Source organism: Phyllostomus hastatus, unplaced genomic scaffold (genome assembly GCF_019186645.2).
Source record: "Phyllostomus hastatus isolate PE091 unplaced genomic scaffold, TTU_PhHast_1.1 phas_scaffold_501, whole genome shotgun sequence".
NCBI lineage: Eukaryota > Metazoa > Chordata > Mammalia > Chiroptera > Phyllostomidae > Phyllostomus > Phyllostomus hastatus.
Window position 1 is genome coordinate 938471 of NW_025334033.1, and position 25456 is coordinate 963926.

Here is a 25456-nt window from a genome sequence, read left to right on the forward strand (position 1 = left end):
AGAGAAGAAATAAAGTGCTTATTGAAATTTTTACTCAAATATACTCTTGATTCCCTGGGGCAGAGAATGGCAAACCTAGAGGAGGCAGAAAGATGAGAAATAGGAAGTTTATGTCAAGTGCCAGGCAGAAATAATCTTCAATCTTGTTTTCTGATGTTGTGGTGATTTTTTAACTATCAATTGTTTATTTGTAAGTCTTTATGGTTCAACACTCTACATCAAATATGAGCAGTTATCTTGTTCATTAATGTGTGCCTATGTACTCCTGTTTTCTCATCTTCCATCCTCCTTCCATTGTGAGGCAACTCTTTTTTAATGTCCTAATTTTAAATAAATGCATGTAAATGAATGTCACATCACTGAATACTTGTTGTACATCATTCTTTGTATATCAATTTTCATAGTGCTTATCACATTTGGTGTGGAATTCTCATTACATCAAAACTGCAAAACTCTGACAATCAACATGCATCATGAGGGCAGATGTCTTTGCATCTTTTAGCTGGGTTTTCCGTGTTGGGGTGGTGGCTGTTAAAATAATCACTTAAGTTTGGCCAAATAGGTATGTAATTAGCACTGGATTTGCACTTGGCAGCCAGGAAAGAAAGTGATAGAGGGAAAGGCCTGGGGCACGAAGTTCTCTTCTTTGTAAAAGGAGAACCCAGGGCCCTAAAAAGAAGATGTACTCACTGGGTTCCATTCCAGGGACAGTTCCCATGTGGTGAGGCTGGTGCCACCACCCACTCATCAGCCATTGGGTGAGCTCTGTCCACGGTAGAGCCATCCAATGGGTCCCCTCTTGGTTCACGTTTGAGTAACTTGTTTCCCACAATAGAATACTACTGTGGAGTCCAGGTCTGGGTAATGGGCATGCCAGCCCCAGAGACAAAACTATTCAAGCTTCAGGAAATGTTTTTGGTAATATGCAAGAAAAAGCAAATCCAGGCTACGTCAGATCTTAGTACAGATTTCCTCCTTCATCCGGTGAGAAGAGCAAAACCCAGAATGAATACCTCTTTTTACATCAGGAGCATCCTCTAAAGACCAAACCTTTCCAATTCTCCAAAGGAATCAGGAGCTCTGGTGCTCTATTCCAAGCCTTTGGTACCCTGACCTCCCAGGACCTATCTAATCATCATGCTATGAACTCTGAAAGATGTCAAATGTAGAGGTGCCTTAGAGGGGCAGGGCCCCTGAGTGCTAGCACTTCTCACTATCAAAGCCTGGTCACCTCTTTGATATAATGTGCATCCTAGTGTCCCTCATGATGACAATAGGCAGGGGATTTCTTATTTTAAAACATTGTTTCCATAATTTTTTCCTGTTTCCACACTACAGAGGCCCCCCCCATTTTTCTTGTAGCTTCACATGTAAACTTTTCTGGCTGGCTTTTCAAGGCTGCTACTGCCCCATTCTCTTCTTACCCAGCCTGTCCCAGCACCGTCCCAGTCTCTGTTGTTTTGAGGCTGCTCTCTTCACAGTCCACAGAACTTGTGTCCTTGTCTGCACCCTTTGGTGGTCTGATCTTGATGCCCTTTTTCTTCCCTTTCTCATTCTATCATCTCAGCCCATTTAATGTCACAAGCTCCACTTGACTGGAAATAGCCCCCAAAGTATCTCCTGTATTTCTTATAAAACTAACTGAGAGGTAGATGTGTGTCACATCCTTGTAGCTGAAAGGAAACTTTATAAGAAATGAAATGAAGTGACGAAGGAGACTGATCTAATCATAAGGAAGATGGAAAGGAGAGTCAGGTTGAGAAAGACAGCTGGGAATGGAGTGTTATGGAGGTCTGAGAAAGGGATACTGAGAAGGATTATTTGGCATAAGAGAAGTCCCCTTCTTGTCTCTCATTATTCCCTCTGCTTTCCCAATATAAAGTACACTCGGTTTCTTTAATCCAAAATTCTGAAGTGAAACGAGTCCCTGGCCTCAAGTGTCCACGATGTTGCTGAAGTAAGAAAAGAGCCTTTGCAACATCATAGGTGAATCTTCATTTGTTTTATTGACTCAATTTGTCCCACTAAAAAGAGTCATTTCATATCACTGAGTATCAATTTCTTTCTCTACACAAAGGGGAGGTTGGGCTACATGTGGGTTCTCTGACTTGGGTATGCATCAGGGTCACTGTGGGGAAGCTCTCAGGTTGCCCACCCCAAACTACCCTCCTCGTTCTCAAGACAAAGAGGTACTGTAAGGCACAGGGCTGCTCAGCCAGGCTTACCCAGGCTCTCTGACCAGAAGTGATACATGCTACTTCTAGGTCCAGGTCTTATGACAATGGACAAGCCTCCTCCATGATTTTTTTCTTCCCAACAGCTAGATTCCCAAAGTGAGCTTGAGTGTGACTCAACCTTAATAATGTAGATGGTGATAACACCCTAGGAATGAATGGCCTGAACAGCAAAAAGAAGGAAAGCCATATGCCTGAACTCATGTGTGAAGGAGGGTTACCTTGCCAGCCTGAGCTACTCATCTCGGGGCTGTTATATGAGAGAGAAATAAATATGTGTATTTTTAAATCCCTCATACTTTGAAATGTAGTTCCATCAGCTTAGCCTTACCCTGACAAATTTAATAACTGTAGGAGCTATTATTAAATACAAATTCCTGGGCTCTGATCCTGAAGATGTGGGTTCTATAAAAAAGAGAAAGGACAATAGCATGTAGGTTCTTTAGAAAAGTGTTACGTTTGCTTATGTGCACCAAAGTTTGAACATCACTAGATTAGAGGAACTAAAAGCTTTCTTTCTACTTAGAGAACATTCTGATTCCAGTCCCAGTTAGAGGGGAAAGAGTTGCTGCCTATGTATTCAGGGCTTTCAAGGATCGCCCTGGGACAAAGCAAGTCAATTTAACTCAGAGAACATCCACCCCCAACACAGTGTCCCAGAGCTAGCAAGGCAGGGGACCCCTAACCCCCCAGCCATGGATGCATCTGGGAGAAAATGCAGTACCCTGTGAGCAGGAATCTGGTTTCCTTTTAAAACAGTGGCCGAGAAGTTGGCAGAGGTGTCACACACATGAAATGCATCCTTTGTACCCCAGCAATCAAAAAATGGCAGGTTTGGGATGACTGTTTAACATCCCAAATCTTCATGCTTATAATGTATGTAAAACTTTGTCAAGATCACATATAATTACCACAAGGATGATTAATAAGTAATAAGAGCTGAGCTCTTATGATGTGCCAGGCATAGGTCTAAACACATATGTATACCGCAGAACAGCTTTCATGACGTGGATTATTATTGTCTCCACTTCAGTAATGAAGAAACTGAGACACTGTAGGCAATGTACCAAGTGAGGTAATGTATAATGTCACACAAATGGTACCCCAGGAAGAAACAAGGACACTCTGATTCCATAGGCCAAGCTTTTTACCATTCACCTTTATTTGGTAGGAAAACACCAAATAAATCCGGTAAAAAATTATTATTTTTTATTATGATTATCCTTATTTTTATTATGATTAGATCAGAACCCGGGGCATGTGTGGGCTGCTTAACGCATACAACTGAAGAGAAATATTTGTAATATATATGGCTGACAAAGGGTTGATATCTTTAATATGTAAAGAGCTCTGTCAATTTAATGAGATAAAATGAAAACACCTACAGAAAAATAAGCAAGGGACACACAGAGAAAATTAACCAAAAAAAAGAAATAATCATTAAACATTGGAAATTGTTTCCTTCTTACTAAAGGTAATATAAATAAAAACAATGTAATATCATGTTTTACATGTCCAATCAGCAGAAATAATATTTTAAAAAATAACATGATGCTGACATAGGTACAAGAAAGAGGACATCCTCATGCACTCCTCCTGGGAAAACAAATTGGTAAATTTGCCGTCTTTCTGGGGAACAATTTGAACTAAACCCCATTCTAGTTTTCGGACCCCTGCACATTTGGTTTCTTTACTTCACTGATGACACTCTTCCCTCCTCTCATACATGCTTCTGGCTAGAAAGTCAGCCCCATCGGTTCCCTGACAGCTTTCTGAGTTAGGGCCCTCATTGAAAGGCCTGTGCAGGCCCAGGGGCTTATTTTCCACAGGGTCAGAGAGTAGGGCATCAGGAGCTGGCAGAGCCCGGGGCATGTGCGAGCTGCAGGTTCTGCTTCTTGACTGAGCTCACCTTGCTGTCAGCAGCTCGGCTGTTCTGAGAACTCCCTGTTCTCCCTTTCGGGAATGTGGGCTGAGCTCTTGGACCCGTCACAAGAAATACCCCTTCTGAGAGCTCTCCCAGGCACAGGAGGCAGGGCCTGTTACAGGGGGAACTGGCAGGGCGGGGTGGGGGCGGGGGGAGCCTGGGAGGACAGGCTCTTGAAACTTGCCCACACAAAGTGACACTTGTCGCCTTCTATCCCTTTCTACCCCTTCTTCATCCAGCTTCCAGTTTTCTTCTTTTTTACCAGATTGTGCCTTCAACACACATGTGCCTTCTGCACCTTTCATAGCTTCTGCCTTCTCATTTCCTTCCTGGCTGTGCACCACTTGACTTTGTGTGTTCTCCGTGTGTCTTGCATTCAGTCTCACTGTTCAAGGATAGAGTGACAAATTGGACAGATTTCTGGAGCCAGGCCACACATGTGATTTTCACTCAAAGGCCAGTGTTCCTTCTGCCCTGGTTTCAGTCCCTGTGGGGCAACCTGTTCATCCAGCGCTAATGGACACGCAGCACAGAGCTGCTCGGGTGGAAAAGGACAGGAATGGCATGAACTGGTGGACACAGCCTGCATGCACGTCAAGCCCCGTTAGGGGGTTGCTGCTGAACAGCTCCCTAGTCCACTAAATTCCCCCTTGTCTTCCTTTAGAAAACTCTGGAATTGCTCAGCGGTCTTTGTAAAAATCATACTCACTGTAACCATTTTTTAAAAAAAGGTGTAAATAAAAGAAACGTACCCTCACTATACAAGGCATTGGATATAAGATGATAATAATAATATCTTAGGAGAAAAAGATATCTTTGTTATCTGAAGTGATCGATGCAGGCACCTCTGAAAGAAGGACAAAAATCTTTACTTTGATAGATAGTCCATTAAAATAGCTAAGATTTGAATTGAAGAAGAAAAGGGGACTAGGAATGGGAAGGAACACATGAATAGGAGGAATAAGTGAAAATAGGGTTGATATTGCTATAACCTCTGCAGCTTTCTGTTGAGTAGCATTAGCATGGTATAAAATTTCACATCCTTTCCTGTTAGTTAACCTCTTCAGGTCTTTATGTGAAGTGTATTTCTGGTAGACCACGTATAGGTGAGTCTTGTTTTTGTAAATCCAATCTGACTAGCACCAGCTTTTAATTGGTATGCTTAAGCCATATACATTTAATGAAGTTATTTATACGGTTAGTTTGAAGCTAATATCTTTTTCTGTTATTTTTGTTTCTTCTATTCTTTGTTCCCTTTTTCTGATTTTTGGTGGCTTTCACTTGGATTTATCAAAAAATTGTAATGGTTCTACTTTTATCTCTTTTGTTGGATTTTAATATATATCTCCTCATTTGGTTAATTCAGTGGTTGCATCAGGATTTTTAGTATATATCTTTAATTTATCATAGCATACTTTCAACTGATAAAGTACTATTTCATTTATTGTTTAAGAATAGTTTGGCAATATACTTCCATTTCTCTTCTTTTAGATTTTATGTTATTGTCATGCATTTTACTTTGAAATATGATATAAATTCCATTATACATTGTCACTATTTTTATATTTTAAATCAATTGAATAGTAAAGAATAAAACATTTATTTGCCCATGTAGTTACTATTTATGGTGTTTTTCATTCCTTGATGTAGAGTTGGATTTCCAGCTGCTGTAATTTTCCCCCTGCCTCTTTGAGTTGCCTTTAACCTTTCTTGTAGTGTGGGTTTGCTGGTGATGAATTCTTTAGGCTTCCCAATCTGAGAAAGTTTTTATTTTACCTTAGTGTTTCAAAAATATTTTTTGCCAGGCACAGAATTTCTATATTGACAGTTTTCTTACACTGAGTACTTTAATAATGTTTTCCCACTATATTCTTACTTACATTGTTTCAGATGAGAAATCTAATGTCACCCCCTATCTTTGTTTCTCTGGCCACAGCATTTCTTTTTGCTGAGGCCATGTTACTGGAACAAAGGGGTACATTTGCCTATGTGCATCAAAGCCCAGTAAGACACCAACAGGAGTTTGCAACCAAGAAAGTTAAGGATTATTAAGAGGGTGGCACCATGCCCAAAGTCACAGGTAGCTCATGCTCAAAGACCTGGCTGCCCCATGACTTCCAGGAGATGGGTCATATTGGGAAAAAATCATTAGTCATGCTGACTAATGGAGTTAGGGTCCTGGTCTCTACTGATTGGTTGATGCTAGGGTTGGGGACGGTTGATTATTGCATCTGGTCCTGATGTCAGCCATGGGGTTGTTCTGGAACTGAAACACATCTGAGGCCTAGATGTTATCTCTAGTTTGACTGAAAGTGTTTCTGTGGTCAACAGACCCCAGGTTTTGTTTCTAAGAATACTGGATACTGACCAGAACCTCATTGTCCTGAGGGCTTCATAATTAAGCAAAGGAGAGGGAGATGGGTGAGTCAGGATGCTGAGTGAGGCCAGTTTAAGTAAAAGGGGGGAAAAATCTAAACAAAAGGCCAGATTAAAGAAAATAAAGTTTCTGCATGGTTAGAGTTGCTTCTATGGTTTTCTCTTTATTGCTTTTTTTTTTCTTCCCAATTTGATTATGATGTGTCTTGGTATAGTTTTCTTCATGTTTTTGTGTTTGGAGTTTGTTGAGCTTCTTTGGCTTTGTAGCTTAATACTTTTCATCAAGTCTTGAAAGTTTTGGGTGATTATTTCTTCCAATATTCTTTTCATCCCCCTGCTTCTTTTCTTCAGGGACTCAAGTTATCCATCAGAGGTCACTTGAATTCATTCTAGAGCTTACTGATGTGATGCTCTTTTCACATTTGTTTTCTTTTTCTGTTTCATTCCTACTGCTTTCTATTCATTAATCTTTCTTCTGCAATGTCTTATCTGCCATCAGTCCCATCCAGTGTATTATTTCACCCATTGTACAATAGTTTTTTTTTAAGATTTTATTTTTTAGAGGGAGGGGAAGAGAGAGAGAGAGAAACATCAATCAGTTGCCTCTCACACGCCCCCAGATGGGGACCTGGTCTGCAGCCCAGGCATGTGCCCTGACTGGGAATCAAGCCAGAGACCTTTTGGTTTGCAGGCCAGCACTCAATCCACTGAGCCACACCAGCCAGGGCAATACTTTTTATCTTTAAAAGTTTGATTTTTTTTCCATTTTCTGTCAATCTACTTAACTTTTTGCATATAAAGAATACAGTTACGACAGTGGTATTAATGTCTTTACTCCATGCCTATTCTAGGCCATTATTTTCCTGGTCATCTTCAACTAATTGGTTATTCTCCTCATTACGCTTTGTGTTTTTCTGCTCCCTTTCATGGTTAGTAATTTTTGATTAGATGCCAAATATTGTGAAATTTACCTTGTTGGTTTACCTTGTATGGATATTTTTGCATTCCTATAAACCTTCTTGAACTTTTTTCTGGAATATAAATTACTTGGAACCATGAAGATCCTGAGGCAGGTTCAGAGCAGAAACAGTCTAGGGCTAATTATTCCCCACTACTGAGGCAAGACCTTCCTAAGTATTCTACCTAATGCCCCATGAATTTTTATTTTTTTTCATTCTAGCTAGAAGAAATAGACACGGTTCCTCCTGATTCTTTTAGATGCTTCTTCCTCATCCTCAGACGGTGTTCTCCTACACTTGTGATAACAGGTACTCTGCTAATACTTGGGGAACCCTTTGCAGGTCTCCAAGTTTCTGTCTTGAGTCAGCTCTCTCCTTTCTGGTACTTTTCCCCTATGGACTCAAGTTTCCTCATTTCCTCATCTTTCTCTCAATTTGGGTAGTTTTCAGGCTTTTCCTAAATTCACTCTTCCTTCACTTTTGCCTGAATTCTCTCTCAAGATAGCAAGCAGAGTGCATTGTAGGGCTCAGCTGATTTGTCTCCTGCCTCTCAAGGATCAGTGTGTTTTGTTGTTTGATGTTCTGTGTCTTGGAAATAATTTCTCTAGCATTTTGTCAGTTTTTTCCCCATTGCTTCAGGTGGGAGGGTAAATCAGGTCCCTATTACTCATTTTTTTAAAAGATTCTCTCCTTGTTGCAAGCCCATGCTCCCCTGAGCTATACCAGCCAGGGCCCGTATTACTCATTCTTAACTGCAAGATGATATTAGTCCTTTATTTCTCATTTTAAAACCAAGTCTAAAAAGTATTTCTATCTAAACACGTACCCTACACATTTTTGGAGCTAAATGACCTCTCTTTACTTTTCTAGTGGGAAAGTAGAAATATCACAGTAGAGTTGCACTCATGGTGAGCATCTGTAGTTAAGGATGCAAGAGCTAGGGAATGCAGAGGTTAAGTGGAAATTTCATTGGAAGTAAGGATACTTTGTTAAGGCATAAACTGGAAATTTGTTTTTATTGCTGTAGCATATTGGAAAAGAAAGACAAAAATCATTCATTTCCATAACACAAGAAGTTGTCTTACTTTGGGTCTTGATGGCTCAAAGGGATGTTAATGGCTTTTGTGTTAAACTTAAACATCTTTAGCTATCTGAAATATGAGGAAAAACCAACAACCTGTTCAATATTAAGACCATTTGTAACAGAAAGAGAAACTATAATGTTAAGCAGCACCCACATACAAAGAACTGAACTTTCCGTTTCACTAGGATAAATTCAAACACTTTGATTTTTCTAATTGTGTCATAACAGTGAAAGATACCTAAAATAACAGGCAAATTTTGCTGCCATCTTTGACGGTTGTGATTTGGGGGTACATATGTTGAATTTACAAAAGAAATTTATACTTTTCTCATACCTGAGCTTATGGAGCGATTTCATTTTGAAAGTATTTTTTTAAAGAAGTTGCTGGTTTTTGCAATTTATTTGCTATCTCTTGCTGGTAGAGATCATTATGCTATTTGTTTTGGGTGATGTTTCCTGTAGACTTGTGTGATGAGCATATAATCCAGTCTATGTGTGTGTGATCAAGTCTTACAATAATTTATGCCTGTGCTCTTGTTTTATTTAATAAAGATATTCCTTACAAAGTCCAAATTATGAAAAATATTCTAGTATATATATACTTGTATCAATATTCTTAGTGATGTTTCTAAATATTACTTTGTCTTCTAGTCCATCATACAGTGAGGACTGTGTGTGTTATGAACACTGGAGTCTGTGTTCTTTTTTTCCTGATGTAAAGCCCATTGTCTCACTGGATTTATTCTCTTTTACTGAATCAAAATTTATGGTATAGTCTGTCCTAATATATTGCATTCTTCTATCTTCTTGCTATTCTTGATCTTTGAGAAGGGTTAAATATGAGCTCAAACCAAACAAGTGGCCATTTCTTGGTCTGTACCTTCTAAACTCACACTGACATTACAGGGAAAAAAAATCAGGCAACAATATAACAAGTCCTCTAAAAATTGTGTAGAATCATATAATGAAAGGGCTCACTAAGTAGGGCATAAGTAAATATAAATTTGCAAAAACCTGCAATCAATTGTGAAGACTTTCTGTTATCCAGAGCTGGCTTGACTGCATTTTTTGCAAAATAAGATGTTGAAATTATTCTACATTGGTGCTCTGTAGGTTGATTTTCAATTATTGATTAACACTTAGTCTGTGTATATCTATTCTGTGTGCCTCTGTAAACTCAGAAACTCAAGTCTGTACTGTGGCTCTGGGGGAAGAAATGTCTTTAACTGAGCAAAAGATGTGAATTTCAGAGAACCCGTTGATTTTCTTGTGACCTGCCAGGCTCATATTTTTTTTCCAGATTTTTCTCAACCTGATGCAATTCTCAGTTTTGTTATGGGTATGAAGACCTGAAGCACAGATATTGCGTAGAAATATTTGTGAAAAGTATACATGAAGCTGGTTAAAACCCACATTTTTCATTTACAATTTAACTAAGAGCTACTCTGAGATTTACTCACAAGGTAAGTCTAATTCTCCAGACTGAGCTTTTGAATGTATCTATTCTCAACCACTCCAACTAAGGAACTGACTTCTCCTGATGCTAATAAAAGTAAAAGTTTACTGCTATCAAAATGTGACATTCTGAGAAATTGGCACTTAATATTTAAGAACATGAACGAAGCAGATCTTAAAAATCCATTTCAAGTGATACTTCTTTAGAGTTACTTATTTTAAATTTTTAAAATAGGCACCTTTAAAAATAACAATAAAAAATTAACCATTCAGAATAACAGTCAAGGCTTTGTTTCAGTCCCTCCTACCCCACCATGTTTTCTGTACCTCCATTAATTGGGATCATATTGTAGATATAGTTTAGTGTTTTGATTTTTCAGGAGCCATTTGCTGCTTTTGGACATTGGCTACTTTTGTATTTGGTCTCCATTCCCTTTTCGGGTTGTAGGGAACAGTCCTTCTGTCAGCAACTGGAATTCGGCTGGGGTTTTAATTGTCTGGTTTCCCTTTACTTCTCAAAGAAAGACGTGAGCATCAGGTCAGCCAATCAGAGGATTCCACGTGCCTAGATATATCCATGTGATAGAAAAAGGCCAATCGTAAAAGTTATTTTCCTTGGATAAAATGAGAGAGGATGGCACTGTGACCCTAAATATAAGCTATAAGGGTAACTAACGGATTTTCTCTGCCATTGCATGGAGGGCCGCTGCATGAGAATGAGTTAGTATAGAAAGCAGAGTAGAATAAAAGAAAAAAACGGGACTGTAATGAAGGATTTAATTTCTTCATCCTGCTGTGCCTTTTGGACTTCTGTTTTCTGTGAGTCAAATAGTTCCTCCTGTGTGTAAGTGAATTTCTTTGGTACTGCTGTCACTTGTAATGAGATGGTCCTACTACTAAAATATTAAAAGTATTGTGTATCTCTAAAGTTTAACTCATTAATATTTTGTAAATTCTGGAAAATAATCTATTTTAAGAATGTATAATTCTATGACTATAGAACACTATCTCAAATATTAGTTCTTATTGCAATAGTTATTATCAGTGTAGTGTTTTTGGCATTTCTATAAACATATCAGATTCAATTTAAACTTTCCCATAATTTTCAGAAATTTATATTTTCAAATTTCAAACATTTATCTCTATTACGTAAAATTTGCCGTTCACATTTGCATGCTTAGAATTCTAGTAATTAAAACTGGAGATGACAGTTTCAGATTTTAAAAGCTCTTTATTTTTTCATCAAATTTTTTCTTTTAATCAGAAAGGCATGATTGCCCACCTCATGCATTGCCAGGACTGTGCTTGTAAGGTATTCTAATCATTGCCAATTTGAAAGATACAATTTTAGTTGTTTCCTTTTGTGATTGAGTTTATATAATGTTGCGCGTGGGTCACCGGCTAGCAGTGACCACGGCACACTGTGGATGGCTCGACGATAAACACGCGAGAAAAAACATGCACAGAGACAAACTAGTTTCTGTGGAGAAGTAGGGACGAAATGGCCACCCCCTTCTAGTGAGGAGCGCGCCGATTTACAGTCCATACCTGCTTTTATTGGGCTCATGCTACATAATAACTCAGGTAACGTACAATACTCATTAGGGGAAGTAAGGAACATATAAAACAAAGAACTCTGCCGGTCTATTGAGTTGGGGGTCAAAGAGCTGTAAGGCTGAGGAACAAACTAGCTTCCTCCTAAGACCCTCCTCATTCAACTAAGAGCATTCTTGGACAAAGAAGGTTTCACAGTAATTTACATGTTCTTTCTTAGGCCTGATCACCCCAGGGAATCCGCACTTCCCAGTACCGAGCTGAACTTCCCCGTCATTGTTTCAGGCTTAGGTGGAGCGCGGGAACTAAGGCCACCGAGAGATAAGGAGATTTTCTTCCGGACGCTGAGAACTCAGACTTTGTCAGAGCCGAGGAGTGAGGGTCCATCACTCCCTTTTGCTGCAGCCCCCCCCCCAAGTCCTTCTTTTGGGGGGCCTCCCAAAAGTGATCGTGCCTGGCTTGGGTTGTTCCCCCGTGGGGAATCTTACCCGTCTTTGGCTAACCGACCAAGCTTTTTTGGGGTTCGGCAGCAGAAACAGCATTACTGCCAGGGAGATAAGCTTTTTTTCTCCTTGCCGGCTCACGGTTCCAAGGGCGTTCCCTTAGCTTTAGCCTAGGCGGGGGTCTCAGCTTCTAATACCAGTCAGGGCGGTTCCCAACAATATAATTATATGATCATTGTGCATTGATTCCTCATTTTAAGATCTGCTTAAAATCCTGCTTTTTCTTTTTAAAAGGCAATTTACTTCTAAAATATCACTTAATAGTTCCTCAGAAATACATACATGGCCCTGGCTGAAGTGGCTCAGTGGACTTGAGTACCTGCCTGCAAACCAAAGGGTCACTGGTTTGATTCCCAGTCAGGGCACATGCCTGGTTTGAGGGCCAGGTCCCCAGTTGGGGGTGTGCAAGAGGCAACCACACACTGATGTTTCTCTCCCTTTCTTTCTCCCTCCCTTCCTCTCTCTCTAAAAATAAATAAATAAAACCTTTTAAAAAAGAAAAGAAATACATATATATTCATCTACCTAAGGGGCTTATGATTTATCTCAAACATTTTTTTTCTTAATGGCAGTTAAACATAGCATACTAACTAGAAACTCAGGACCTGCATCTTAGGTGAGGCCTTGGGCAGACAACCTCCCTCAGACCCTTCCAGCCATGGGAAATCTAAGCCACTCTAACCCTTCCAATAAAGTTTAAAAGCAGAGAGAGAAAGAACTTGAACAGATATTTGTCCACTCATATTCAAAGCAGCATTATTCACAAAAGCCAAAAAGTGAAAGCAATTCATTTTAATCTTTTTCCAAAATCATTTACTGAAAATCCCCCCCCCCCATTTTGTGTTGTTTTCTTTATTATAAAGCACATTTTTTATGTACAGGGTGGGCAAAAGTAGGTTCACAGTTGTGAGTCCATGAAACAAAGTTTATTCTTGTATTATATATTCATTATTGTATTATTTTCCATAACAACAAATGTAAACCTACTTTGGCATACCCTGGTATACTAAGAAGGTGCTTTTCAAACTTCTCAAGGCTAAAAATTACCTTGTGAATTTGTTTCAAGTGCAAATTTCTGGGCCCATACAAAGAGACTTTGGTTAATGAGGTCTGAGAAAAAAACAAGGAGGCCAGGTGATTCTGCAGTGAGAGATTACCAAGCAAAAACCTAAGAAACATGGGATGAGCATGTTTCAACACTGTCTATTTTGTGTCCTCGCTCTTCCTGGTTTTCTCTCTTTCTCATTTACTTAATTAATCTCCATTCCTACACTCTGCCTCTGTGTTCTGTCTCAGCTAAACATTTTTTGAAAGATTTTGTTTATTTATTTTTAGAGAGAGGAGAAAGGAGGGAGAAAGTGAGGAAGAGGAATATCAATATCTGGTTGCCTCTCATGCACCCCTAACTGGGGACCTGGCCCACAACCCAGGCATGTGCCCTGACCAGGAATCAAACTGGCAACCCTTTGGTTCACAGCCCAGCACTCAGTCCACTGAACCACATCAGCCATGGTAAAAAAGGATTTTAAGAAGCATGAAACCACAAGTTGAATTCATAAAGGATTAAGAAGTTTGAAGATATACAAAGTGAACAGTTGTACTGGCCAGCCCTGGTACATGTCCCATTAGGTTACAATAGGGCCACAGGAGCCTGAGTCTGCTGTCCTGCTCTCTCCAACCCAAAATGTCACAGAGGCTCCAGGTTCCCCTTAATGGAAATGGGTACTGAGCTCCCTGGGCTATCATAATGGGATCGCTTTTCTGAAGAGATTCCCTGGAGGAGACTAATGAGAGAGTGAGGACAGGGGTGGGAGGAATATGGTAGCACCAAGAAGGCCCACTCTCACATCACCATTGTTTACCAATTTTTTTCTTTCCTGTCCCATCCTCAGGTCTCAGATCTCCTACCTTCAGTTTTTCTATTCTTTCCACTTTCTGATGTGTGCTCCCAACATCTACCTCTCTTTGACTCCACCATTCTCTGACCTTCTCTACTAACTTATACATAGACTTGGGTCTAACCTGGGATCAGAGGCTCTCCTTCTCCTTCTCCATCTCCATCTCCATCTCCATGTAGATTGGGGTCTCTGGGTTACCAGTACTCGAGAATCACTCAGATAGTCTTAAGGGAGGACTTCTCTTATATCAAGTGCACAGTGGAATAAGAAAATCCAGGGAACACCTTCTGCAACAGCACAGCCATGCTTGATGGAATGTGGGCCAGTTTATCATGGTGCTCTAGTGGCTCAAAAACAATTCTAGCACTGGCTATTTTGGTGGTCTCTCTGCTTCTGTTAGTCCCTTCACACAGAGTTACAAAGACACCCTAAAAAAGGATGTACAATCTAGCTCAGGAAGGGAAACTAGACTCATGGAGAATAGCAGCTAAAAACAGAGATGTGGAAATCAGACAGCCTTGTGACCTGATCTTGAATCAAGGTTCTGCCAGACCTAACACAAGACATTTAAGCAACCTCCCTTCATGAAGAGATGATAATTACATTAAAAAAACCAAAACCATTACTAAAAGTAATATCTTAATCATGAGGTTGTTTGGATGATGAAAGCTCATTATGCTCAGCATTACTGTTTGTTATTTTTATTTTAGGGTGACCCCAAGAATGTATTTATCTCAGCTGCTCACACATGTTCTTCTGTCTTCCTGCTTCAAGCTCCTGTGCTCTTAGGAAAGGTCAATATCCCCAGAGTCAGGCTCTCCCCAGCCCAGCCCAGCCCAGTCCTTGGAACATCTACTCTCTGAAGCGCTGACAACACAAGGACTGAAAGAGGTGAGGAGGCCACAGGCAGAGAGAGGTCTGGAGGCCTGCTCTTCAGTTTACCTGAGGCACCTGCCTTGCTCTAGGAAGAAAGCTTCCTTGGAGAATTGATGATTAACAGTCAGATTTGGAATAGGAGTAGAAAATGATTATGAGGACCAGGAGTCCTCTGTGAAAGATGACACTTTCCACTAAAAAGTAGACAATGATCTGATGTCTTAGCAATTGGGCACAATTCCTAAGAACTATTTACTTTTGCTCAGACTCTTTTAAGGAAAGTTTTTTTTAAAAAAATATGTTAACCATTATGCCCTGGCTGGCGTAGCTCAGTGGATTGAGCGTGGCCTGCAAACCAAAGTGTCGCAGGTTCAATTCCCAGTCAGGGTACATGCCTGGGTTACAGGCCATGACCCCCAGCAACCACACATTGATGTTTCTTTCTCTCTCTCTCTTTCTCCCTCCCTTCCCTCTCTGAAAATAAATAAATAAAATCTAAAAAAAAATGTTAACACTTAACCTAATCACCAGGAAGCATAATAATATGCTTCACCAATGTATACCAAATTAAATATTTTTATTTCTTTTTAAAGTAATATAACTTATTCCAGGAAATGTAAGTCATCTACCCAGATTAATACATTTATGTAGCAAAGACACTTGCTCATACATATTTAAAGTATGGGGGAACTATCAGTGCAGCCTACTGTGGGGTGAGTAGACATGGAGACACAGAGAGGGAAGTAATGCCTGAAATCTCTGATGATGAGGTTACCATACTTGCAAATAGGCACACAAGAATGGAGAAGGTATAGGCATGTAAAAACCTGATCATAGCAAAAACCATGAAGCCTACCTAGGAGACAAAAAAGGAAGAAAGAAACACAAGGTAAGGGATGCAGCCTAGTAGAAAAGTAATTCTGAGTGCTAAGAGGAGGCAGAGAAGGCTGCAAAATGGACTGAGCCATTTCAGGCAATGAGGTAGTGGTAAAAACAGACACACAAAGAGGCTCAGCATATGGTGTTCATTTGACCCTACTGCCACTGCTCAATCTTCTCCAAGAGCATCGAAGGTCAGAATAAGCAAGAGGAGAAAGTCTCAAGACGAAGAATTTTTCTCAGGAGAGCAGAATGTGAATGAGGGGAGGGTGAATCACTTATGGCTCTTCTCAGTGCAAGTTCTTAATTCCTAAAAAGAGAAGTGATGTTCCAGCTGGAGGGAGCCCTGAGGGAGCCCTGAGCCTTCTTTGGGCTTTTCTCCCTCTCCCCCCACTGCCTCGATCTCTTTTCTCCTACCTTCCACCCCATGTCTCTCTATGTCTCTCCCCCTTTTCTTCTCTTCCATCTTACTTTTATCTCCCTTTCTCCCTTTCTCTTCCAAAAACTTCATTTTCCCTCTCTTATCCACAGTCTCAGTAAGGTCAGTTTAGGCTGAACATAGTCAGGTCAGTCTTTTAGTTAATTACTAGAGGTACTTAGATTCTGAGTTAGTTGTCAATGTTTTAAATTTACTTTTAGAGAGGGGCAGGGAGGGAGAGAAGCATCACGTCTCTCATGTACCCCCACCTGGGGACCTAGCCCACAACCCAGGCATGTGCCCTGACTAGGAACCATACCCACAACCCTTGAGACCCCTTCAACCATTTGGTTCTCAAGCCAGCACTCAATTCACTGAACCACATCAGCCAGGGCTGAGTTGTCAATTTTAAAATGGTCCAAAGTCTTAGAGCTCACAAAAGCTATAGGTGGTGGAAATGGGACCTGCACAAGAATAGAAGGGGTACCGTAACACATCATAACATAACAGCAGAACATATCTCCCTATCTCTTGTATTCTCCACAGGAAAATATGAAAACTCTACTCACCATGCAGTCCCTGCCTCTGCTCCTCCTGCTGCTGCAGCCACTTCCACTGCAGGTTCTAATGCAACGAAGATTTCCTAGTATGCCAGATGATGTTCGGACAGAAGAATTTGAAGAGTTTGTTGATGAGTTATATAGCACAGGGCCTACCAAACCACCTACCAAAAAAATTTTCCAAAACCATTTCATAATTCCTACTGTATTGCCATTTTATAATGAATATCACTGTAATTGGGATTTGAAGATCAGACATGTTCATGACAGGTTTTCCTGCAGGAAAGAACATTTTTTCCTCCTAGTATCATATGAGGAGTTACAAAAGACCTGTAGCAGCAAGTTTGTGGCATGTAGGAATGGAGTTAGGAGATGTCACAAGACCGAGAGAATAATAGAAGGAGTGTACTGTAAGTTGACACGTGGAATTAGGATGCCAGAATGTACTTATGAAGGTTTTCCCAAGAAGGGATATGCCCTTATCACTTGCCGATGGCAAGATGATATTGGAGAAATTATTCCTGAGCATGTAAATGATATTTTGGAAATACCTGGCAAGCACTAAAATGTCAGTCATTAGGAAGATATCTTCCTCCCACCATTCTAGAGAAGCATTCTTTATAAAATGGGAGGATATGCCCTTCTCCATGCTGATTCTTATAGGTCAAAGTTGAGAATGGTAATTTTGATCCATTCATTGTAATCACCCACCTCCCTCTCTCCTTCCCCTAACACCACAGGCAGGCAACGTAAGCTCGGTTCAAAGACAGTACTCGGAGATGTGACTTCAAATAGGTCATGTAACTGAGCACATTGTGAGTGTATTATGAGGATGAATGCCTGTGGTGGAAGGATGGCCACCACCAAGAGGAACAGAAAATGGTTGCCTGAAGTGTGCTCCCAAGTTGTGTTCATGTGAATCTCTAGTTTAGGAAAAATAATAAAGTGCATTGACTTAGTGAAGTGTCTCTGGTGTGGTCGCTTACCAGTGTCACTGGTATGAGGTTTCTTAGTTTAGAATTCCCTTTCTCTGTGAAACGATTTGTAACAAAAAGATCTCAGAGCCCCTTGAGAAATTGTGTACTATAATTCATCTATCTAGTGCTGTATTTGTAGGTATTTTGCTTGCTCTGTTCTTTCCATACAGTACAATAGTCACAGGAAAGTGAAGGTATAGGTTCTAATAGGAGATACCTCAGGATAAAAACCTAAATACTCAGGATAGCAAACATCTCAAGGGATTTTTCAACTATTTGATGCTTCTTTTGTGGATTCCCATACCTTTGATTTAGTTTATTCGTAAAACTACAAATAATTCATCATTCTTGACAGTCACATTTATTCACAATTCCTTTCCCCACTTCCCTTAGGTGTGGCCTTATCTAAGAACATTCCACTTTCAAAAAGGCTCAGTGTAACTGAAGACTCAGTATGATAAAAGAAACCCATCAGTCCAGTTTAGGTAATAATTTATCTGTTTTTGTCTGTGAAACTTCTTAATATTTTTAATAATTATTCCCTCTAACTAACATATGGAAAACTGGATAAGGAGCACTGATAGGAAAGGGTGGGGAGGGTGTCTAGTATTTGTCCTGCACATTTCTCTGCAATCCAATCTGCTCATCTTTTTACTGTTCCCTATCCTTGTCTTCAGACTCAGAGCTAAGGTCCTAATTCATAAATCAGTTGATGTCAATAGGGGCCTAGGGTTCATTCATTTATTCACTAAGTATTGAATGTCCATGCATGACAGTCACTTTGCCAGCTCTTGGGCCCACAGAGTGAAATGTGAGTATCTTGTTATAGGTTCCTAAAAAGTTGTTCCTAAAACTAGAATTCAAACAGATTCAAGTGCACATGGTTAACTGGTGAGACCATGTTTGAAAAGATTCTAGTTACGTGAGGAGAATCTCTGAAGAAGAAGGGTCTGCATGATAAAAAGGAAAATGAAAACTGGGGCAGAGAAGCAAGAACGTATTTCACTTCCATCTACCTCCCCATCCCACATTCCTCATACACATACCACTCACCTGGCCTTTTTGACCAGTGTTTGAACTCTGTGCAGAGAAAAGCTTCAGGTAGAACATGTTAGAGTTATTATGGTGAAAGACTGAGGAACAAACAATACTGTTCTGGCACTGGGGGATGAAGAGTACCATGGAGTGATAGAGGTATAATCTCTCCCTATCCCAAAGGAAAATCACACGGCTTGGTTTTGATGCTGTTGGAAGAAAGCACATCTTGGCATAAAGGCCAAATGTCATGAAGGCACTGGCAGCCATGACATTGAACAAGACCTCACAAGTGTCTCCAAGGGTATAGGAGACCATCAAGAAGGAGTGGAGCATAAGAACAAAAGACACTACCTGGGACCTTACCCTGGAGAATCCTAGATATGACAGATATGACATGGATGAGATTTTTATGTTTAATTCTCACTCGAGGATATTTTTCATTGCTTTTTAGAAAGAGAGGAAGGGAGAGAGAGAAGCATCGACTGGCTGCTTCCCATAGGGGCCCCTACTGTGGATTGTAGATTGTAGATCATAGATTGTGGGCACCTGGACCTGAGATCTCACATGCCCAGTAGGCACCAGGAGCCAGACAGGGTGGGGTTGGGGGATGGGGATCATATGCACTGGGAGGGAGAAGGAACCTGCACCTGGGTATATTCTCTGACCGGGAATCAACGAGCAGCCTCTTGTTCTGGGATGATGCTCCAACCAACTGAGTCACTCTGGCTAGGGTGACATGGGTGAGATTTTAAAGCATAGAGGATTATAAGTGCAGACACAACCCATTTTCCCTCAATAAACTAATCTTTTTTCATCTGAGGGTTGTAATAGAAACCTGAAATTTTATCTGAGCACATAGATACCCAAAGTGAAAGAGATATTTCCCAGGGTTGGGGTTTTTTTTCCAATTAAAATTGACCATGTGACTAATTTCTAGACAATGGAACGTCTATAGAAAATAAGTGAAATGAGCATCTATCTTGGATCCAGACATGGAAGCCATGTGCTAAGTTTGGCAGAGCAACAAAATAGAAAGAGCCTGTATATAACCCTGTGAGCACCATACCAGGTGTGAACTGACTGTCCCTGGACTTTAGAAAAAGAAATGGACTTTAGACAGAAAAACAAGTACCTGTCTTGTTTTAGCCACTGCTATTAGAAGTTTCTGTCACTGTTAAACCAATTCTAATTAATATGTACAGGAACTGGGAAGAGGGAGCAAACTCATATGAGGCGTAGTTTGTTACTATTAAAACAAGCCTACCAGTAGCCCCTGAGGAGGTTTAGGTTGGTCAAGCAAAGGCCTGATGTAAATTTTAGGAATTATATGTAATGATACAAGTAGAAAAACAGAAGCACAACAGCTGATATTGTCAGGCCAATGGTTAGCCTCTTTTTCTAACTATTATCCTACCCCCCACTTTTTACCTCAAATATTCCAGCAAAGGAGAATAGCAAAAGAAAATTCAAATACCAGGATTAGTAGAAACAACTCTTAGTTGAGAATTACAATTTGAAACGCATCACTGACCTATTGACAAGCCTGGAGGACCACAGAAATGTTTGTGCTTCATTAGCCCTGGGTGATTCTTCCTAATCTTGAGACTACTACAGACAGAGGTGAGACTGTTTGGTCAATCTTTTGGTTTTCTAAGCCCCAAGCCAAGACCCAAACTGAGATTCCCGTGCTCTGCATCCTTCTATCCACCTTGTGATTTATTAGCAGAGGTCACAAAAATAACTTTGTAAGATACCCAAAGCACAGTCAGGCACCTAGTGAGTTAATGAATTTAATAATATAATTTGCAAGTTAAACTTAAAAACCAAAGGAAGCACTGTGGGTTTTAGTTCTTTTTTTATTTTAACCAAAATAATTCCCATTGTTAAAACCAAAGTAAACTTCTCAGTAGGTATTCTGGAAAAACTGTTTTGAATGCACCAAATAACTTGAATCAACCCTCATAACTTTTGTTCCTCAATAGCCTGATGCCACCTTCTGGCTGAGAGCTAAGACAAGTAGAATGAAAACCTTACTGCGAGACCCTTGGAGCATGATCCTGCTTGGGCATGATCAAAAGACAGAGTTGATGGGTTGAAAAAAATAATGTAGGCTATAAGGAACATTCTGATATGAGTGCTATACATGCACACTGACCTCATTATTCAGGATACATCTATCAGAGGTCAACTGTGTTCCCCGAATGGAAACAGGTACTGATTTCCTTCTTATTTCAAACAGTAATGATAAAACCCACTAAACTTACATGTCCAGACCTGTAAAATAAGGTTACACTTACAAAATTAAAAAACAAATTTTAATCCTGACTGATATGGCTCAGTGGGTTGAGCATCATCCTGCAAACCCAAAGGTCACCAGTCTGATTCTTGGTCAGGGCACATGCCTAGGTTACGGACCAGGTTGGGGGCATGCGAGAGGCAACTGATTGATGTTTTTGTCCCTGTTTCTTCCTTCCTTCCTCTCTCTTGAAAAATAACCATAAACAAAAATTTAAAGACTTCAAATGCCCTTGTCCCCAATAAGGAATGTAATCTCCCTTTAATGTCCTTGGGTAACTTCTGAATCTACTCGGAGTGCTGACTTTGTGCAGTCTCACAGATACTTCAGGTCCTTCCCATTGCTCTGTCTGTTCAGGGGTCATGTCCACTGACTGTCCTGTCAGCGGACATCACTGGCCTGTCTCCACACTGCTGATGCTGCTTCCCCTTTATTTTTAGATCCTAAGAAGCGCTGATCAGAGCTGCTAGATAGAAACTTTTTTTAAACATTGTTTTTAAAGAGAGAGGGGAAAGGAGGGAGAACGTGAGGGAGAGAAACCTCAGTGTGTGGTTGCCTCTTGGAGGCTCCCAACTGGGGACCTGGCTCACAACCCAGGCATGTGCCCCTGACTGGGAATCAAACTGGTGACCCTTTGGTTCATAGTAGGGTCCCTCAGTCCACTGAGCCATTCCAGCCAGGGTTAGAAATGTCTTTAAAATTAAATTTTAAGAACATTGGAATTAAAATTTTAAAAGTAATAAAATATGCAGAAGTTAACATCCTTGTATAAGCCTTTTTGTTTGCCTTTGAGAATACTTCCAAAGGACAGAATCCTACCCATAAACTTCATGGATTACATGAGTATTTGATTTGTGATTGCCACTGAGATTTATGTTTTGTGTACTTTTCTATAACTGTGCTATAGTTCAATTTAAGAAGATTTTATGTACTTTAGGGTTTTCTTTTTAGGGGTGGGGTGAAAAGAAGGAGAGAGGGTGAGAATCATTGATGTGAGAGAGAAGCATCAGTTGGTTGCCTTTCTCATGTGCCCCAACTGGGAGGAACCTGCAGCCCAGGCATGTGCCCAGAATCAAACCAGCGACCTTTTGCTTTGTGGGACAAAGCCCAACCAACTGAGCCACATTGGTCAGGGCTATATTTTAATTTTAATATGTTTAGGTTCTTTTCTGGATCAAAGCAAAATTACATTTAAAAACTCAAGGTACATTGACAAATTTTGTCCTCCAAAGCTATACACACTCTCACAAAGAGTTTCTCTAAATTCTTTTAAGGTTAATATCAAATATATACCATTCCATTCTAATAATAAAAATTCTCATTGCTTGCCTAGTTATTAATGGGGTTCAATATCTCAAATGTTTACTGTCCATTTATTTTTTCTTTTGTGAATTTTCTATGCATAGCCTTTGCCTACTTTTCCACTAGGTTGTTTATGTTTATTTACTGATTTAGAAACACTTTTATATAATGAACATTAATCCTTCTTTTAGTATATGCTGCCAATAGTTTTTATTTGTAGTTTTTAAAAAATTGTGTATGATATCTTTTGTCATCCAGAGGTCTTAAATTTGGGCACTGAGTTACAGCTGATGCTTTGCATGTCCTTTAACATTATAAATACATTTTCCTATACTTTCTGCTTATGTGTTTTTAATGTGATTTTTAATTGGCCTACATTTAAGATATTTAATTCATGTGAAATATTTTTAGCATAAGATGTGAGCTAGGAATCCAACTCCACTGACTTTCAAAGGATGTCCAGTGTGTCTCCATGAGTTTGCAGTTCCTTAGCCTCAGCTTCTGGTATGGTGGAGTAGTGGTGTCACACACCAACCCCTCACTAAGAAAATTGGAAGAGCTGAACAAAAAAATATTAGATCTCTTTGAAGGTCTCAGAGAGTGCCATATTAGTGATTAATTGTGGGGCCAAGTTTCAGGAAAAGAGATAGCTGAGCCTGGCATGTGGGGTCACTGTCCCCTCACTAAGACAATGCCAATTTCAAAAGTGCCACATGGGAAGTTGAGAGAAGCTTTACTCAGATTCTAGGCTGGAGTAAACAAAAATTAAAGTTTAAGACCCCAGAATGAGAAGACATCTGATAATATCTAAGACTTTCAGTTAGAATGCTGAGGTATTCTAAAAGTAAGAATGAACCAGAAATAGACCTAACCTCACATGCACTAAATCCCAACTTCACAGATGATGAATACATTTAACTAGGATTGCTAATGGCCCAAGCCCCACTTCCTGAAAAACAAAAACAAAAACAAAAAACCATTATTTTTTCTTGTGGAGGAAACTAACATCTTCCAGGACCTCAAATTATCTTTACAGTTTTTCCTGTACCATATTCAACATACAATGAAAAACAACACCGTACAAGGAGGCAAGTCATGATGGTAAACCCAAGAACTAAAGAGACCAAGAAAACAGACAATACCCATATAATTAAGAAAATGGAGATGTTAGGCATGGATTTGATATTACTAACATGTCCAAGTACATAAAAATATATCCACACACAAATTCAGTGTGGTAGTCTAGTTCTAGCACGACAGGATGACACGCCCCCTCTTGCTGTACGTGTGCGGCATCATCTCCTCTCCTTGAGTGCAGCAGGACTTGTGAACATGAGGAGACAGTCACTTATCATATTACAGTTTATGGAACCACTGACTTGAAGGAAGAGAGGTTATCATTGGTGGATCTGATCTGACTAGGTGGACTAAAAAATGGGGGTTCGAAGCTTCTGAGGGAGTTGACGTGAGGGGAATTTTTACTGCTGGCTTTAAGATGGAGGGACAACGTGGCAGGGAACAACAGCAGGTGGCCCCTGGACACTGAGAATGACTCCCGGCCAACAGCCAGCTGCAAGACAAGGACTCAGTCCCACAAACCAAAGAACCTGGACTCAGCCGACCACATGAAGGAATTGGGAAGTGAATTCTTCCCCAAGCAGGCTTTCAGAGTTCAGTCCGCTGACTCCTGGAGTGTGCCACACTGGACAGAGAACCCAGCTGAGCTAAAATTCAGACCTACAGAGCGGTGAGATAAGAAATACGTATTGTTTTAAGCCACTAAGCTTGTGATAATTTGTTACACAGCAATAAAATACCTAATACAACAAAATTGAAATTTTTGGCAGGCAACAAAAGCAATGCCAAAATAATAAATGGAATACAAGAACTAAAAACTACTACAGAAATAAAAACTAATGCATAGGTTTAAAAGCAGATAGACACAATTGGCTCCTGTGACATAGGTAGGTTCCATTTCCTCCACATTCTCAACAATAGTTGCCATTTCATAGTTTTTTGATGCATAAAAAATTGTGGTATATGAATATAATGGAATTTTATTCAACCATAAAAGTAAAAGAAGTACTAATACATGCCGCAACCCGGGCAAACCTGGAAAAGATTCTTCTAAGTGAAAGAAACCAGGCATAAAATGTCAATATTTGTGTGAGATATCCAGAATAGGTAAATCCATAGAGAGAGAGAGCAGGTTGCTGCTTACCAAAGGGTGAGGAGAGGGCAGAATCAGGAGTGACTGCTTCATGGATACAAGGTTTTCTGCGGGGATGTGAAATGTTTGGGATCTATATAGAAGTAGTGGTTGTATAATGTTGTAAATGTACTAACTGCCACAGAATTGTAATCCTTTTAAACGTTAATAGTATGTTATATGAACTTACGAACTTTACTCCAGTAAAAGAAATCAAATGTGTTACTAATAGCCAGTAAGGGCATTTAAAATATTAAAAATAAATAACATTACGGAGACAGTTGGTGAAGGATGAATAAAGTCTTTAGGTTAGACAATGTTATTATAGCGTATTACTTTCCTGATTTTGGTCATTGTAGATGTTTAAGTGAATGTCCTTAGAAATTCATGGAAATATTTAGTGATAGAGAGGCATCATGTTGGAAACTTACTTTCAAATGGTTCCCCCCAAAATGATCAGTAGAATTATAAAAACAAATGTAGTAAATGTTAGCGATCGGGAAAACTGTGTTAAAGGTATAGAAAAGTACTTTACTGTTTTCTATAAATTTTCTCTAAGTCTGATATGAACTAGTGATTCTCAGAAGTGGCAGAACTGGAAATGTGAATGTTCATTAAGCACTTGAAAAGATGTTCAGTCTCACTGGTAATATGGAAATGTAAATTATTATCACAATAAGATACAATTGCACATGCATTATAATTTGGAATGCTTCTTCCAATTATGTACCCCAGAGTAACATAGGTGAAGGAAGATGCACAAGAAAGTTTATTAAAACTTTATTTTGTAACAAATATTTGGAAACTTAAATGTCAATTTATAAAGAAAAAAAAACCCCACTATAGTTATAGAATACAATAGTCAAAATCAATGAACAAGATATACATAGGTTGCTGTTGATAATCCCAATAGC

The 25456-nt window shown here is 39.7% G+C and overlaps 1 protein-coding gene across 1 annotated transcript; it reads left to right on the top strand.

The window, feature by feature from the left end:
* The first annotated feature begins 10729 nt into the window (after positions 1–10729).
* Positions 10730–17285, top strand: RNASE9 (ribonuclease A family member 9 (inactive)). Its single transcript, XM_045821997.1, has 3 exons — positions 10730–10851; positions 14762–14878; positions 16707–17285. Exon 3 carries the CDS (start codon positions 16713–16715, stop codon positions 17283–17285), a length of 573 nt encoding a protein of 190 aa, XP_045677953.1. The 5' UTR covers positions 10730–10851; positions 14762–14878; positions 16707–16712.
* The last annotated feature ends 8171 nt before the right edge of the window (positions 17286–25456 follow it).

What these genes read in the sequence shown, in the direction of transcription:
- RNASE9 (XM_045821997.1), top strand. Translation starts at nt 16,713, where the DNA reads ATGAAAACTCTACTCACCATGCAGTCCCTGCCTCTGCTCCTCCTGCTG.